This window comes from Chinchilla lanigera, unplaced genomic scaffold, assembly GCF_000276665.1.
Source record: "Chinchilla lanigera isolate Chin_1 unplaced genomic scaffold, ChiLan1.0 scaffold00013, whole genome shotgun sequence".
NCBI classification, from domain to species: Eukaryota; Metazoa; Chordata; class Mammalia; order Rodentia; family Chinchillidae; genus Chinchilla; species Chinchilla lanigera.
Window position 1 is genome coordinate 22365286 of NW_004955414.1, and position 18794 is coordinate 22384079.

An 18794-nucleotide genomic window follows, 5' to 3' on the forward strand; every position below is an offset into this window, starting at 1 on the left:
CCCGCCCCTCACTTCCCGGCCCGGCCCGGCCCGGCCCGGCGCCGGATCCCGGCCTGCGCCGTCCTCCCCTCGTCCTGCTTCTCTTCCCGTCTCCCAGACGCGTCTCCCGACCCGGTCCTGCCGTCCAGTCCTCCGCATCCTTCTCTTCCTTCCCGTCCTCTTCCATCCCCTCGCCCTTTCTTGCCCCTGCCCGCGTCCTCTCGCTCCCTCGCCCTCCCTTCCCCTCCGCTCTGCACCTCCCTTCTCCCCGCCGTCCCAGCTTCATCCCTCATCCTAGCCGGTTCCAGTCTCTGCAGGAGGATCTCCCCAGCCTCTTCATGCCGTCCTCTCCTCCGCTTCCCAGCCGTTCTCCTACCCTTTCTCCCCGTCTTCTCTCCACCCTTCTCCCTCTCCTCCCGGGCTTTCTCACCACCTCCTCGCTGCTCGCTCCTCGCACCTTCCGTCCATTCTCCTCGCGTCCTCTTTTCCCTGCCCCCCCTCCCGGTCCCCCCCATTTTCTCCTGCTAGTCACTTTTCGTTCCCTCATGTTCTTTAACCCTTTTCCCCCTTCCCGCTCTTGGATCCTCTTCACTTCCTCGTGAATCCCAAACTTGAGGCCAGGAATTGGGAGGTATTGGACTGACTAGTGTAGGCGCTGGTGGCCCAACTTAAAGACTGTGTGCCCCGGAAAAATACAGCGAGAGGGAAACTGGGCAGGGACGTGGGGGATCTTGAGGGGCCAAGTTTAAGAGAGAAAATGAGGAAAGGTCAAGTCAGTCAGAAGTGGAGAATAAGTGATCTGACCTTCTTAGGGCTGGGAGTAGCTGGTGAGAGAAAAATAAAAAGATATTTGGAACTGAGACTAGTACGCATGATACAAGAAGATCAGGAACTTCTAGGGAGGGAGAGAGAGCAAAGTCTATCTTAACGCTGCAGAAGGATTTTGAGTGTGATTTTGGAAGAGAGCGTGAGAGAGCGCCTGAGGACCTCAACGACATCCAAGTTTCTGGCTGGGCATCTGGGTGGATGGTGACATTCACTGTTAGACAATAGGATGGGGGGTGGGAGGGGGCCTGGTGTAGAAAGATGATGACTTGTGATTTGGGCTGCTGACTTTGAAGCGCCTGCTGGGTAGGTAGGTCTGTAACCCAGCAGAACAGTCTGGGGTGGACGTAAATATTTGGGACTCATCTGCAAATGCCGTATAAGCTTGAATATAGGGTGAGGTTTTTGCTTTTTTGTTTTTCCAAAATCATCCTTCAGGAAAGAGGGAGTAACCTTATATTTGAGTCCTAACAGAGTCTCTCATATTACAGGGTTTGCTCTCATTTACTTTATTTTGAACAACAAACCACTAGATAGGGCAGTATGGTATGGTGACTAAGCTTGTGGACTCTGGAGCCAGACTGCCTGGCTCGGGGTCCGGGCTGTGCCATTTGCAAGCTGTGTGATTTTGGGAAAATTGCTTAACCTCTTTCTGCCTCAGTTTTCTCATCTATAAAGTGGGTTTAGGGATCAAATTCTTTAATATAGGTAAAGCACTATGCATCTGGCACTAATCAAGTGTCCAATAAATCTTAAGTAGTTTTGGTATCTGGGCAGGACTCATTTACCTGAAATCTCTTCAACAGTGTTATTTTGGATTCTTGTAGAGGTCATTTGCCACGGAATCCGCACCCAAAGAAATTTAACACAGCATTGGTAACTATTTCTGGTGTTATGACCTCACAATTGCATGTATAAGATGTCTCTAAATATACTTTTAAAAGATTGCTTTAAAAAGCAGTACAGTAGTACTTGGGAGGGGCTCCTGGGATTCCTGAAATGCTCTATATCTCGAACCGAGTGCCGATTGCTGTTATGTGGGTGTTTCACTTATGACAGCCCGTTGAACTGAACACTTGTGATGTGCCCTTTTTGGTATAAATGTTATGCTTCAGTAAAAAAGTTAACAATTGAAAAGTGATCTTTTAGAAACAATACCTCAAATGATTCTGTGAATATCCCCTTGCAGGCTGCGTGCCAAACCCAGCGGCCCTAGTGTGATGCAAATGGGACTTGTGACTTGGGTTAAAGTTTCCAGTGACTGAATGTATCCTCCTTGGATTCAAACTGCTGTGTTGTCTCCCAAACGCTTCACATAGTCTAAGAAAAGGTCATCTTTTCTGGAGAAATGTGTGAGATGGCTAACAAGTGACCCTAATGATGAGAAAGATACTGCTTTTGAAGATGCATGTTAAGACTGTGAATAACATTGTTTAATAACTTACAAGAATAGAAAAAAGCAATACTTACAAATCAATTATACTATTTCATATGCTACATGAATCTGAATAGATGTGTAATCAACTCCATTAACTAACAGGAGACTGATTATTCCATCCTCATCTTTAAAGGTGTACATTTTCAGGTTGGTCAGAATCCTTCTCATTGGGAAACTGAGGAATGAATGCCTTAGGTTTGGGTTGCCTGTATGGTAAATGTGAAGGATGGTAAGTGAAGCTAAGTGGGTCAGATTGCTGAGGGAGAGCATGTACATTAGGAAAAGAAAATCGCTTAGAGGAGCCGGGCGTGGTGGCGCATGCCTGTAATCCCAGTACTGGGGAGGCTGAGGCAGGAGGATCATTGCGAGTTCGAGGCCAGCCTGGGCTACAAAGTGAGCTCAAGGTCAGCCCGAACTGCATAGCGAGACCCTGTCTCAAAAAAAGACAAAAAAAAACCAACAACAACAAAAAAAAAACAACAAGAAAATCGCTTATTACAAATCCTGAGATGCTCCAACCTTTAAAGCTTGACAAGAGGAGAAGCTGTGCTGAAGATCAAGTGACAAGGTGTGGCCAGAGAGGGTGGAGAAAGGAAAGGAGATGGGCAGTGCCTCCCGAAGCCAGGGAAAGTTTTAAGAATAAGCCACGATGTGGGGAGTAGTCATCAGGGTCGATTGACACAGAGGAGGCCAAAAAAATGAGGGCTGAAAAGTACCCAATGGGTTTTCCAAGGTTGGGTGGCGGATAACCTTGGGGACAGTGGATGAAAGAGTGGTAGGGATGGAAGCTGGCTGGCACTCAGTAACACAGAAGTGAGCAGGACGTGAGGAACTAGATACTTGAAGTAGCGCTAGGGCTTGATTACAGGAAAGGAGAACTATGGAGTGAGGTAGGGGACTGGGCAGGGGTTTTAGTGGGTAAAAGAATTTTTCAAATAGGAGAACTTGCATTTATTTATTTTCTCGCTTCTTTCATTTATTGAAGGCACACATAGTTACCTGCTGTGTGCTTAAGACACATAGCTAATTAAGGCTGGATTAAGCAGCTTGAAATAAGCTGTAAAGACAAATCTGGCAAATTGGCACTGGAACTATAATGAGAGAGGAGATCATGCAGTTGTGGACATAGAAGGGATTCCTGACCCAGGCCAGGGTAGGAACATAAGGAAATAGTGTCATAGGGGTGACAGTAAAGCTGGACCTGGAAGACTGAGTGAAGTATGCCGGGGGGGAGAAGTTGGAGAGATGAAGGACTTTTAGGCAGAATAAACAGTAGCATGTTCACAGTCACAAGGGCATGAGAGAAAATAGCTCTGACCGTGGAGGATGGTATGGAGATGGAGGTGGAGGTGGATGTGGAGGTGGTCCTGTGTTGATTGCCTTAGCTGCAGTGTGAGGAATAAGACCAGGTGTTGGAAAAGAAAGCAGAAGTGGGACCAAGTCATGCAGAATATTGTATATCATGGGAAAGGTCCAGGGTTTTTTTTTGTTTTTTTGTTTGTTTTTTGTCTTTTTTTTTTGTTTTCCTTCCTGTATCAGGAATCGAACTCACGACCTTGCACTTGCCAGGCAGGCACTGTGCCACTGAGCTGAATCCTCAGCCCTTTTTTGGTCTTTTTGAGACAAGATCTCACTATGCAGTTCAGGCTGGCCTTGAACTCACTTTGTAGCCCAGGCTGGCCTCAAACTTGCAACGATCCTCCTGCCTCAGCCTCGCGAGTGCTGAGATTACAGGCATGTGCCACCACATCTGGCTATTGAAAGGTTTAGTAAGGAAAATAAAATGATCAAGTTAGGTGTCATTAACGTCATTTTGGCTGCCATTAAATACTGAGAATGAAAGGAGACCAGATAGGAGGATTTCCAGTTCAAGCCCACCCTGGGCAATTTAGCAACTTAGTGAGATCCTCAGATGAAAAATATTCTTAAAAGGGCTGCTGGAATGCAAAGGCTCTGGGTTCAGTCCCCAGGACCAAGGGAGGGGAAAAAAAGAGCCAAGCTAGATATTTCAGAGCCCTCAGAATGTAGGTGGTAAGTGGAGCCATGCCTGTGAATGTGGTCAGTTATAGATATGTAGTGAGAGGAGTGTCTTGGCATCCTGTAAGCGCTAGGTAACAGAAGAGAAATGAAGGAGATTGAGAGGAAGCACTCAACCAAGTAGGAACCAAAGAGAGTAGTGTCCAAAGTGCTATCATAGAAGCCAAGGAAAAAAATGTCAGGAGAGTTAAAATACCACAATAAGATGAGTCTGAAGGGTCTCTATTAGATTTTGAAATCGAATATAGCTGATAGTCCTAGTGATCAAAGGACAGAAGAGGAAAGATAGCAGACCACAGTGAGATAAGGATAGAGTGGAAGTAAAATACTAGTGACTGTATGTAAGAGGGAAAAGTTAAAGAAACCCAATTTAAATTAGCTTGGAAAAGAAGATAAGCAAACCTGGATGGAACCAGAAACAGAAATACCATCAAGGCTTTCTCTGCGTCTCTAGTTTATGTTTTTCATCTCATCTCATTTTGTGTATTAGCTTCACCTTCCGCTACTGGTTTTTTAGGTTAACTTTTTATTTTGGCATAAGTTTAGATTGATAGAAAAGTTATAAAGATAGGACTGAGTTTTCCCACATACTCTTCATTAAGCGTCTTCTAATTAACATTGACTAACTTTGGTACATTATTATTAACTTCTGTGATTTCACCAGCTTTTCCACAAATGACTTTTTTCTACCCTAGGATTCAATTTACTATACCACAGTGCATTTAGTCATCATATTTAGTGAGTTTCCTCTGGTCTATGACAGTGTCTCCATCTTTGCTTGATTTTTGGAAATTGAGAGTTTAAAGGTTCTAACAGGGGAGCGCAGCTACTTATATACCCTTGACCTAGGGTTTGTCCTCTTTGAAGCAGTGCACAGCTTTGGGAGGGATGCACATGGAGTGGTAAGGGAGGACAGGACACCCACCTAGCCAGCCAGATCGGTCAAATCAACCCTGGGGATCAATCAGATGTTGCAGCCAGATTGCCCTCACACTCATCCATCTTCACTTGGTGTTTTTATGACCTTAATGTTTTGAGGAGTACTGGCTAGGAATTTTTGTAGGATGTCCTCAATTGAGATTTCTCTAATGGCTTTCTTATGATTAGTGTGGTGAGAAAGAGTATCACAGAAGTGCTCTTATATCAAAGGGTACATGAATCAACATGAATGTTCACTGGTGATATTAACCTTAGTCACTGAATTAAGGTGGTCCCTGCCAGGTCTCTCCACTGTAAAGCTAATTTCTTTTTCCTTCCCATATTTTCACTTTTTTTTTTTTTTTTTTTTTTTGAGACAGGGTCTCATTATGTAGTTCAGGCTGGCCTTGAACTCACAGAAATCCTCCTGCCTCAGCCTCCCAAGTACTGAGATTACAGGAATGGGCCACTATGCCTGGCCTTTCCTGCTCATATTTTCTTTGAAAGATTAATCTCCACCTCCTAGACAGGGTTCCAATGGTACATATTATAACATAGTATAAATTAGATTATTTGGAATTCTTCATGAAAGATTTGTCTGTTCTCTCTCCTTCTGGTTTTTAAAATTAATTTTCAAATCAAAATATATTAAAAAATAGGCCTTAGAACAAGTCCAGAAATCTTAGAAAGAGAGTCTATATAGCCTAGGTCGACACTTGTATCCATTCAGACCAATCTTGAGAGCAAGAGGCAAGGTCACTTAAAAGATGGCAGCATTCAAAATCTTGGAGAGGGGCTGGGGATTTAGCTCAGCGGCAAAGCGCCTGCCTGGCAAGCGCAAGGTCATGAGTTTGGTTCCCGGTACCGGAGAAAAACCAAAAAAAAAAAAAAAAACAAACCAAAATTGTGGAGAAAGTCAGGGATGAAGGTCGGTGGCCTCATAGGCTTGGGATCAAGGAGATGAGGATGCTGGTGAAGGAACACTGGATATAGGACACCTACACAAGTCCTTAATGCCAGAGAGGGGTGAGTCATTTCATGACCACACTAAGGAGGGTAGCAGGCTTGTGTAATAAGATGGAATGATTCTGAAAAGATGGGGTGTGGGATTGGGGATGTCTCTACTGGGCCTCAGAGGACCAAGAGAATCATAGCTCCTTCCTTCTCATCCCCAGATATAAGAAAGAAGGTGCAGAAGTGGAATAGTAGAGCAAAGCCAGTGGAGACTCACAGGTGTGTAAAAGGGCTGGGAATTTAGAAGTTTGCCACCATGAAATGGAGGTTTCAGAACTGGAAAGACTGAGGGGTGGACCCGCAGTGGAAAAAGCTAAATGTCAGGGAAGCAGTGGGAGGACCAATTAGCCAGGGGCAAGGAAGGGCTGACCAGAGTGGGGATGACCAAATGGAAAAGGAAAGACAACCAAGAAGCCTACCTTGTGAAGCTGATCCTCAAAGACCGGATAGGAGGCAGAAATTTTCACTGGCTCCTTTATTCATTTGATCCTTCTGGGGGAGGAAGAAGCACTAGGCAGCATTTAGAGTTTGGTTTCAGACTGTGCCAAGCCTTAGCCCCCTTCCAAAGTGCTCATGAGGAGTCACCAGTGCTTAGAGCTCCTCAGTAGAGTCCAGCCCTGGCAGAAGTGAATGGGAGCATTAAAAAGTGGCCCAGGCCCAGCACTATTTGAGTTGGAATCTTTCAAGAGTATGTTTTCCAGCTCTGAAGGACTTCAACTCCCTATAGAGATTGTAGGAAAGGGAAAGGAAGCTCCTCATTCTTGCCCACAGAGGAAAAGCTAGAGAAAGCAACAGATGGAGTCTAGAGCACAGGTGAGGGGATTCAGCGTGGAAGAAAGGAAGGCCTCCCGCCCCGCGGGGTGGGGAGTAAGGAAAGCCAGTTCTCTGCATTTCTGCTTACAGAGCAAGCAATTTGTTGTTTACCAATTTTGTCTGCCTAAATTTTGTGTTTTTAAACTGCACATAAAGTTTGCATCAATCTGAATGGTTGGACTGCTTTAAACTTTTGAATAATTTTTACAACGTATTAGTCGACCAATTTAAAATTTACTTTAGCTTAGTTCTAGTTTTAATTTGTTTGCAGCTGTTTCACTGAAGTCATTTTGCCATGGCTGGCCGAATTTCAATGTATTCTAAGCTTTTCCTTGCTTTGGAATTATGACTTTTGGGAATGGGATTTTCTTGTGCATTTTACTTTTCAAGTGTTGTGCAATTATCCAAATGTCAAACATTTTATAAACAATCTTGGGGGGATTTTCTCTTCCAAGATATTTTCAGTATAATTATTTGACTTTTCATACAGAGCTATAACTCAGTCCCTTTCTACATTTTTAATTTTATTTTTTATTTTCAGACAAGATTTTGCTAAGTTGCCCAGGCTGAACTTGAAACTGCAATCCTCCTGCCTCAGCCTCCCAGAGTGCTGGGATTACAGGTATGTACCACTCTGCCTGGTTATTTTGGTTTAATTTTCTTAAGTGACAACTTTACTGAGATATAATTTATATACCATAGGGCTTAACCTTTTAAAGTGTACAATTCAGAGCGGTCTTTTAGTATATTCACAGAGTTGTGCATCCATCACCATAATTAAAATCCACAATATGTTCATCATCCAAAAACATCTCCCCTATCAAAAAAAACCTTATACCCAAAAAGTTATTCCCATCAGCAGTTACTCCATTCCATTCTCTCTTCAGCCACCTGGCAACCAATGATCTACTTTCTGTCTCCATAGACTTGCTTTTTATGGATATTTCATATAAATTGAATCAATCATGTAGTACCTTTTACATCTGGTTTCTTTCATTTAATGTAGTAGTTTCAGTGCATGTTGCAGCATTTATCATTATATCAATATAACATCCATGTTACGGCATTTATCAGTATATCATTTCTTTTGTGATTAAATGATACCCAATTATATGAGTATACCACATTTTGTTGATCCATTCATCAGTTTATGGACATTTTGGTTATTTACTTCAGGGCTATTGTGAATAATTCTGATTTAGACATCTGTATACACATTTCTGTGTTGATATATCTTTTTTTTTCTTGCCTACCTGGAACGGGAATTGAACTCAGGACCTCATGCTTGCCAGGCAGGCTCTGCATCACTGAGCTAAATCCCAGGCCCCAATATATTTTTTTTAGACCTCTAAGGCTGGGCGAGGTGGCATACATATATAATCCCAGCACTTGGGAGACTGGCAGGAGGATCACTGTGGATTCAAGGCCAGGCTGGGCTACATAGTGATTTCAAGGCTGGCCTGAACTACTATAGCAAGACCCTGTCTCAAAAGCCCAAAATAAATAAATAAATAAATAAATAAAATTCTCTTGAGTTTTACCTAGACATGGAATTGCTGATATCTACATATTATAACTCTATGCTTAATATTTTGAAGATTTGTCAAACTACTTCTAAAGCAGGTGTACCATTTCATATTTTCACCAGCAGGACATGAATTCCAATTTCTCTATATCTTTGCCAATACTTATTATTGTTTATCTCTGTGATGGCAGTCATTTTAGTGAATGGAATATGGTATTTCATTGTGGTTCTTATTTGTATTTCTCTAATGACTAAGTTGAACGTCTTTTTATTTGGTTGTTGACCATTTGTATACCTTTCTGGCTTCTTTCAAGATTTTTTTTTGTTTTGTAGTTTAAATATGATATACCTTGGCATAGATTTTTTTCAATATTTTCATGCTAAGTATTCTTTGGGCTTTCAGGATTTGCGGCTTAGTGTCTGTCATTCCTGAATATTCTCACCCATTATTACATTAAATATTTCTTTGGATCTTTTCTCTTCTCTTCTTACATATATGTCACACCTTTTGCTATTATCCTACAGTTTTTTTCATCTTTCGTGTTTCTTCTTTGCCTTTCAGTTTGGGAAGTTCCTCTTGGCATATCTTCAAATTCACTGATTCTTCTCTAGGCTATGTCCAGCTTATTGGTAAGCCCATCAAAGATTTTATTTATTGATTGATTGATTTTTTTTTTCTGGTACTGGGAATCAAACTCATGATGTCGTGCTTGCCAGGCAGGCGCTGTGCTGCTGAGCTAAATCCCCAGCCAATATTATTTATTTTGATTGCAGTGTTTATAATTTCTAACATTGCCTTTTGTTTGTCTCCTACTGTTTCCTTTTCTCTGATTGCTTTATTCATCTTTTCTCATGTACTGTCTACTTTTTCATTTGAATTCTTAGCATACAACCAGAGTTGTTTTATTTATTTATTTATTTATTTATTTATTTTTGTCTTTTTGAGACAGGATCTCCCTATACAGTTCAGGCTGGACTTGAGCTCACTTTGTAGCCCAGGCTGGCCTCAAACTCACAATGATCCTCCTGCCTCAGCCTCCCGAGTGCTGGGATTACAGGTGTGTGCCACCACGCCTGGCTAGTTATTTTAAATTTAAAGCCTGCAAATTACAAAATCTTTGCCATAGCTAAGTCAGGTTTTGCTGCTTGCTTTGTCTATTAGACTATTTTTTGCCTTCTAGACAGTATGTTGTTGAAACTGGACAGTGTGTATCAGGTAAAAGGAACTGAGGGAGACTGACCTTTAAATGTGAGTTTTATGCTATTTGGCACGAGTTAGCTGTGCCTACTCTTTGCTATGGTAGTGGTTTCAGAAGTTAAAATTTCCCCTTGTTTTTGTCTTCCCTCTTGTCTTTAGGTTTTCTTAGAGTCTGTTTCTCAAATAGGGTCTGAGGCTTGCAGTTCTTCTAGCCTGTATATTTTATTGTTTGATGCTAATGAAATTAGACTTGTTTTAATTTCCTCTTTGGGCAGGAGCCCTATTAATATCACTCTATTAAGATGTGAAGGGTAAGGGAACCACTCCATAGCCTTATTATGAGGTCTCAGTCTTCAGTGAGCTTGTACCCGTGGGCTCAGATCTTCACCAGTGTTTGCTGAGTTCCCCTTCTCTCCTATTACATCTTACAGAGACAGGAAGCTCTAAATGGGGCTGAATTTGGGTATTTCTTTTCCTTTATGTTGGTTAGGACTCATAAAACCCAAGTTGTTTAGCCTCTGGCAAAATAGTTTTCCCTTGAGGGCAGGCCTTGTTAAGAACATAGAGCTTTGGGGCTACTTACTTTGGTACTTTTTGTCCCCCTGCTGGAAGTATGAGGAAGTTTTCTCTAATTTTTGAGTGGAGAACTTTGTGGGGTCCCAATAAGAAACTGGCTGTACATCTTTGGAGAAACGTCTGCTCAAATCTTTTGTTCATTTAAAAAATTTTATTATTACGTGTTTACAGTACAAAATGTTTACATTCCTTATGTGGAGTGCGTGCATGTAACCCATCCTAGTTCCTTTCTTCGTGCTCTTCCCCTCTTCTCACCCCCTCCTCCATCTCTCAATCCCCTCACCACTTGAGAAAGATCTATCTCCCGACTTCCTATTATCATTTTAAAAATTGAGACCTATCATTTTATTGTTGAGTTGTAAGTATTCTTTATATTCTGGATACATCTAGTCTTTTAATATTAAAAATGGTGTTAGGATTGGTTATTTTCAGAGGTTGGAAAATTTACCTTTATTCCTGGTTTATTGAGTGTTTTATAGTGAAAAAAAGTCAGATTTTTTTCAAATGATTTTTCTCTGTGTACTGAGATGATCATGTGGTTTCAGTCTTTCTTTTGATATAATATGGTATATTATACTAATTGATCATAGGATAGTAAACCTATCTTACTTTTCCAGGATGAACCCTACTTAGCATGGTATATAATTATTTTTATACGCTGTAGGATTTGGTTTACTGGATTTTGTTGAGGAATTTTTCCTGAGTATTCCAGAGGGATATTTTTGTTTTCTTGTAATGTCTTTGTCTGGTTTTAGTGTCAGGGTAAAACTTGCCCCATAGAAAGAGCTGGAAAATGTTCATTTTAACTGCTTTTAATTCATAGATTTGTTAATAAGCTCAATCAAATGAGTATTATCTTCATTCCACACATCTGAATCCTGTCTGAAATATGTAAAACACATAAAACTGACATTCAGTGGAGTTTGACTTAAACCTGCTGTATAACAGATCTACTAATGAAAAAATTTTGGTAAAATAAGAACTAAACTAGGTCAAACTGAAACTAACTGAAAATTTCAAAGATGAGAATCCACAAAGCTATGAAATGAAGCCTTTCTTTGCAACACTATTGTTGTAAACTTTATAAATCGTTGAAAGAAACAAGATTTTGGGGAAGTGATAGTTTCACCAAATTGGATTTTGGTGTTGAAAAGCAAATTTTTAAAAGCTGGTACTTTTGGAAAATTTGGTGACTTGGCCTTTGGCTAGCTTGATCACTGAACTGTCCTCAATAAATACATTTTCTGCCAACTACCTTCTTCCTAGTGCAGATGAGGGCCAATAATATAAGAAATTGAAGGGGCTGGGGATTTAGCTCAGAGGCACAGTGCCTGCCTGGCAAGTGCAATGTTGTGAGTTTGATTTCCGGTACCGGAAAAAAACCAAAAAAAGAAATTGAAATGATTATGACTATAGCCTCTATGTTTTTCCCCATGAGGTGTAGCCAATGAGATTAAGGGTCTAGTTGAAACTGATATAAAGAGTTTAGCAAAAGTGGAGAATGATTGCAGAAATCAGGGCCGGGGTAGTAGACAAGATTGAACAATTTAAGCTTGTGTTGGTACCAGTTGAGTAGTTGGGTGATTTTTGTTGTTGTGTTGTTTTTCCTAGCAGTGCTCAGTTATGAGAACACAGGATTAGAGATACTTAGTGATTGGTAGATGTGTGGGAGAGAAAGCAGGGGGTTGGATGGGGCTGGCATGAGACTGGGAAAGTGTTGGATGATGACATCCAGGCTGGACTAAAAAGGAAGGAAGGTCTGGTACATACCAGGAAAGAGAGAGGGTTCAAATTGCAAGAACTGCAAGAGGTTGAAGGTTAGACATCTGTGTGTAAGGGGTTCAGAGACAAGAAGTGGATTTCAGGGTGACAGTCTGGGAGATAAGATTTCAGGATTAAAGCAGATCTGGTCATGAAAGGGTCAGAAGGCTGGTAATGACTGAGTTGGTTAGATGAGTTACTGGAGTGAGGGCAGTGTAGAACTGTGGGATCAGAGTCTTGGATGGGCCGCCTGTGTGTATGGGGGTAGGCACATGGGTGTGATGATAGCAGACCTTGGGATAGGGAATAAGACTCTGGGCCTAAGACTTCACTGAATGTCTCTTAGTCCCAACCCCCTCAGCTGAGCATAAATAGTGCAGCCTATTACTTTTTTAAAAAGGAGAAACTAGTTTTTAGGCTTTGCAAAATTTCTCCATGGAGCCTTTATCTGTCCTGTGTTTGCTTTTGTCTTTGCTAGTTCCATGTTGATGTATCAGTCATGTTTTGAATCCATGACGGTCTGCTCTTGCCCCTCATGTTAGGTTTCTGATGAACTGAGTTTAATGATTTATTTGGTGACACAAACTGTATATATGTTCTCTTTAAGGGTAGATAAGCCCACACCTGTAATCCTAGCACTCTGGAAAGCTGAGGCAGGAGGGCCACAAGTTTGAGTCTTGCTTGGGCAATTTAGTGTCACTTTCTCACAAACAAACAATCAAAAGGGCTGAGGATGTAGCACAGTGCAAAAGACCCTAGGTTTAATTCCCAGTATGGAAAATACAAATAAAAAGGGAGACAAGCCCAAATTGTAAACTTGGCAAATGATACCCTGGGGGTGGATTAGCAAGGGCTCTATCTTTCTCTCTTACCTTGAAAAGCCAAGACCATTAGGGGGTGATATAATCCATGTCTTGAGCACTAAGAGACTTTACACAAAGGTGGAAGAACTGCTGGGGGTGGTGGCTCCCACCTGTAATCCGGCACTTGGGAAGCTGAGGTAGGTCAAACCAAACTGAACCAAACCAAAGGTGGAGGAACTATGGAAGTTGCAATGGGGATTGAGGAGAAAGTTGCCCCTCCCCCTTGCCCTTAAAGGTTTTGGACCTGTCCAAGCCTTTGTGTCTCCACAAAAATTATTTATTATAAAAGTAATGTATTCATCTTCAAAATTCACCTTTTAAATGTGCCTCCCTCTCAAGCTGCTGATGGGTTTTTGCTCTTCCTTTTTCAGTCACCTGACTGCTTAAACAGTCTTCATGGTTTCTATTTTTGCCCTTCACAAAAGGCATGTTTATCAGTGAGTGTTATAAAATTCTAGGTCTTGTGGGCCAAGATATTCAGTAAATTACTACTCTAAAGGATGCTCACTTTTACTTATTGGTTTGTCCTAGTGAACTCACAATCTACTGGGAGATGTAGACACAAATGGATACTTTTGACATCCTCTTTCTCTGGATTTTGAGACACCAGTGTTGTACTTAGAGTCCTCTTTTCAGTCTCCTAAGGAGACTCTTTTCTCTTTCTCTGTCTGGCCTTTGTATATTGGTTCTATCCTCAGCCCTCTTTTTCTCTTACTTAATATTTTTGGCCTGCGAAATCCTCAGCCCAATTGCTCCAGTTTCTGTGTATGTGTATGACTCTCAAAGCTGAATTGCTAGTTTACATATATACTGTGAGCTCCAGAATTACTGACAAAGCAGTTCCTTAACATGACTACGTCTACAACAAAGTTCATTACTATAATTCCAGGCCTGTTCCTACTCTGCTATCCTCATTCTCTGTGAACTGAATTTCTCCATGGAACTGCCCATGCAGAAGCCTAGTTTCATTCTTACTCTTCTGTTTCTATCTCATTTAATCATGTCCAATGTCCAGGCAATTCTGCCTTTTCTATAGCTGTCTCATCTGTCAGCTTCTCTTCATCCCTACTGCCTCTGGCCTGGTCTGGTTTTCTTGCTGTCCTTGGATTCCTTAAGTAGTTTCCTATTTGGTTTCTTGCTTCTGGTCTTGATCTTTTAGCTTATATTCCCGTCTGATGCAAGAAAGATCTTTCTGAAATGTAAATAGGATCCCCTTTCTCTCCATTTAAAAATCCTTCAGTGGCTTCCCCTAGTCTTCGGATAAAATCCAAATACTTTATCATGTCTTACAGGGTCCTTTGTAACTTGATCTTGCCTGGCTTTCCTGCTTCATTTCCTTCACTTTTTCTTCAAATACTAAATCCCAGCTGTACCAAATTACTTACTTGGAACTTCTCAACCACTTTATACTGTTCCATAGTTCAGTACATTTATACCTGCAGATCTTGCAGCTGGGAATGCCTTCCCAAATGATTTTTCTCCTGCTTGATGAATTTGTACTTGTTCTTTGAGATTCAGCCCTAGCATTACTGAGTTCTGCACTGACCTCTCCCTCTGTTGGTGCTCTAGTCTGCCTCAGGTGTCATCAGTTTCATATCATATGTACCTTACCATGTTAGACTTACTTGGATATAATTTGCTTTTCCAACTGATTCTTTGGGCCTTTGAGAGGTTATCTCTGTATTCTTTATCCTAGCATAGTGTTTTTTTTTTTTTTCTCTTTTCTTCCGGTACTAGGAATCGAACTCACAATCTTGCACTTGCCAGGCAGGCGCTTTGCCGCTGAGCTAAATCCCCAGCCCCTACCATAGTGTTTTGAAGGGAGAAGGAATATGCTTACTAAATTTCTTTGATGATTATTTGAGTACTTAATATTTATGAAGAAGGCATTGTACTAGGTGCTGTGATGAATTTTGCAGGTTCCCTTTTCTCTCTTAAAGGAAATTTCTCAGGCTCCTTCATAGGTTCTGTATTGTCTGCCCTCTAATATGTGACCTCATCTCCTTCTGCAAGGAGTGTGCTCTGAGTCACTCCATCCATTTCCTTAGCTTTAATTGCTGACAACTCCCAAATCTGTTCTTCCAGCAAAAACCTCTTTCCCAAGCTCCAGATGGTCCCAGGCATCTGAATCTCAGCATGTACTAGTCGGAACTATCTTCCCTTTCTTTTTCATGGGATAAAAGGAGAAAATAATTATAGGGAAGCCCCTGAAGCCATTTTAAGGAAAAGCATTTATAAATTAAGTCAGAACAATGTCATTAAGTTTTCAGTGACATCTTTAGGTACAGCGTTTGCATTTTCATCTTGAAGTGAACAGCAGTAAAATTCCTTTAATGCCATGTTTCCCATACTGGCTACACAGTGGTGTACCAAGGTATATTGGAAGCAGCAGTGTAACCAAAGCTTGTGTTCCCAGAACAACAATTTTGATAGAGGCGTGCATGTGTGTGTGTGTGTGTGTGTGTGTGTGTGTGTGATGTACAATATTTAACTTTTAAGAACTAAAAATATTTTTAGATTAAAAAGATATATCATGGAGCAGAATGCACATGTCAGAAAAATTTAAACTTTTTCTCAAAAATGTAAACGCACAGACCATTTCTATCATTAGAGCATCTCAGATTTTAACTACTAAATTTGTTTTCCAGAGTCAAAGTATATCTACACATGTCCATGTATTTAAGAGTGCAGGAGAGGAATGCCTTTAGGGTACAGATATCCAAGCATGAACAATGGGAAATCAGCTTTGCAGGAAGTTCTTTTTCAAATGAAGTATGAGGAAACAGGAGAAGGGAGGAGTTAGCACAAAATGCAGATGTAGGCTAAAGAACTCAGTAAAATGTATTAATTCATTCAATAGACATTAATAGATGCTTATTCTGTCCCACTTTATTAGGTGGTTGGGGAAGTGAATTACATATTCGCTACCGCCAGAGTTTACGATTTAGCAATGAGTGCCAAACACAATGACCACCGTTGTAATGAGAGATGGACACTGTGAAACGGGACCACTAGAAAGAAAAATAAAGAAAATGAGCTCATTTACAATAGCATCAAAAAGGATAAAACACATAGGAGTAAATGTAACCAAAGAGATGTAAGATATGTACACTGAAAACCATGAAAGAAATTGAAGAAGAAATAACTGGAAAGATAACCCTTGTTCATGTATCAGAAAAATTCCTATTGTTAAAATGTCCTTCCTACCCAAAGTGATTACAGATTCAATTCTTTTCAAAATTCTAATGGCATTTTCACAGAAATAGAAAATACAATTATAAAATTAGAATATTACCATAGAGGACTCCAAATAGTCAATGCAATCTTACAAAAAACAAAGCTGGAGGTATCACCTTTCTTGATTTCAAACTATGTTACAAAAGTAGAGTGACTAAAATAGTATGGCACTGGCATAAAAAAAAGACACATAGGCCAGGCAACAGGATAGAGAGCCCAGAAAAAAAGTGCACTCATACATAGTCAATTAATTTGTGAAAAAAGCACCAACAATTCATAATGAGGAAAGGATAATCTTTTCAACACATGGTGCTGGGAAAACTGGATATCCTTATGCTAAAAAATGAGACTGTACCCTTGTCTTTACCAAAGTTAACTTGCAATGGATTAAAGACTTAGATGTATATGTGAAACTGTAGAACTTCTAGAGGAAAATGGCAAAGCTCCTTGAAGAGCCAGAGGTTTAGTTCAGTAGAGGGATGCTTGCTTAGTATGCGTGGGACCTGAATTTGTTCCCCCGCATTGGGGAACAAAAAGTAAAAACAAACAACATGAAGAGAGATGTATCTTGCCCCAGTCTGTAGAGTTTCAGTCCACAGTTGGCTGGGTCCAAGCAGAACACACTGGAGAAAGAGCCCAAGCAGTGAAAAGCTGCTCACTCATGGCATCCAGAAAGCTGAGGGCGTGAAGGGAGGAACCAGGAAGGGAGATAAACCCTTCTGGGTCAGACCCCCACTGATCTGCCTCTTCTAACCAGACCCCACCTCCTAACATCACATTTGGCCATAATGACTCCCCGTAATCCAATCACCTTTCCAAAGCCCTACCGTTGAACACATGAGGCTTTGGGGAGACATCCAGATTTAAACCATAACAATGAAGCATGACTGAAAAATATGGTATATATATATATGTATGTATTTTCTTAAATTTGTATGTCTTTTCCCTTCTCCTCCCCCCATCTCTTGGTCTTCTTTCCATTGTGAATATTTAAATTTAAAATTATCATTGTAGTAAAAGACACATTGCCATTAATCTCCCTCAAAATACACTCTCTCATTTTGAGCACACTTATTTCATTGTTCTTGCCACTTCTGAAAGGAGTTCTAGAAGCCCTCTTTTGTGTCTGTAGTTGTGCTATCATTGCTGCTTCAATGCACTGTACTGATTCAAAATATTTACCTTTCATGGTCATTTTGACTTTGGGGACAAGCCAGACCTGGTACAGTGCCAGATCCAGTCAATAAGGCAGATGAAGGCACATTATGTTTTTATGAACATGCTTTTCATTTGGATGGACAGCAGCAGCATTTACCATATTACTGATTATACCTTGTGAAGACATTCATGTATTTACCTTATATTTTGATCACACTGTCATACATAGGTATAACGGAATTTTATGCAAACATAAAAAAGGAAATTGTGACAAAACTTCTGGGCCTGGAGGATGCTATGCTAAGTGAAGTAAGTTAAATACAGAAAAACAACTACTTCAACATTTAAACTCAGAAAGAGAACACTGGTTGCCAGGGGCTGAGAGGTAAGGGAAATAGTGTGATGTTAATAAAAGGGTACAAACTTTTTTTCCTTTTTGCTGCTCGGGGATTAAACACTGGGCTGTGTGCATGCTAAGCACACATTCAACTAAGGGGCTATACCCGCTCCCCCAGCTTTGGGACCAAACTTTTAGTTATAATATGAGCAAGTTCTAGGTATCTAATGTACAGAATGGGTGGTGATTGATGTGCTAAAAAGAAAAAGAAAAAGAAACAAATTGGACTACTCGAATAATGCATAGCTTTGCCTGAAGAAGTCAGTATGTATTTCATGAAAATGGTATTTTGCTTTTGGCTGTCTTGGAAATTGTATAGGTGTTTTTCTGTCTGTGGTTTGGTTATAAATATTTCAGGAAAGTGGAATATGAAAAGCCTGGGAAACTAATTTGACATATTGTTACATTTTTGCCCCTATCAGCATTCAAGTCCCTGGACAGGAAGAACATTTCCTTCATCTTGGTTCCTTAGTAATACAGCTTAGTCCTGTCCCTGCACTCAGTTCCTTTATGTTTTATAAAGCTCACCGGGGAGTTGACTATGGATAGTATGGATGTAGCCTATTCTTCATTTCATAAGGATCTACCACAAACCTATGGTGTATCAGGCTTTACCGTAGTTATCAAAAATGATAACCACAGCCGGATGTGGTGACAATGTCTGTAATCCCAGCACTCAGTAGGCTGAGGCAGAAGGATCACAGTGAGTTTGAGGCCAGCCTAAACTATATAGTGACACCTTGTCTCCAAAATAAAAAAATGACTTTTGAAAACAGATTTAAATGACAAGTACAAGCTGACTTGAACAGAGTAAGCTTATAATAAAGGGAACATCAGTTCAATGCACAACATTATGATATAGTCAGAGAACAAGTTTCCTATGAAGGGTGGCAGCAAAAAATTGTAGAAGACATTGAGACGTGGTTGGGATCAGGCCTCAGACAGCATTTGTGTCATGAAATGTCTTAATTTCATCAAGTGAGGCAACTGTTAGTCACTGAAATTCTGAGAGACCAGAAACAGCAGGTTACAATCTATTAGCGGCTTGTATAATC

The 18794-nt window shown here is 40.7% G+C and overlaps 2 protein-coding genes across 3 annotated transcripts in view; both read right to left on the minus strand.

Moving 5' to 3' along the window:
• Positions 1–476, minus strand: part of Dchs1 (dachsous cadherin-related 1) — a gene marked incomplete in the record, with an annotated part of 34172 nt that extends 33696 nt beyond the window's left edge. The window contains 1 exon segment of one of the 2 annotated variants that reach the window (XM_013512060.1): positions 410–476. 2 annotated transcript variants of the gene reach the window in all.
• LOC102011438 (octapeptide-repeat protein T2-like) lies at positions 9–494 on the minus strand. Its single transcript, XM_005380507.1, has one exon. It carries the CDS (start codon positions 492–494, stop codon positions 9–11), a length of 486 nt encoding a protein of 161 aa, XP_005380564.1.
• Between the last annotated feature and the right edge of the window lie 18300 nt (positions 495–18794).

Coding starts and splice junctions, on each gene's coding strand:
- LOC102011438 (XM_005380507.1), bottom strand. CDS start 494: ATGGGGGGGACCGGGAGGGGGGGCAGGGAAAAGAGGACGCGAGGAGAA.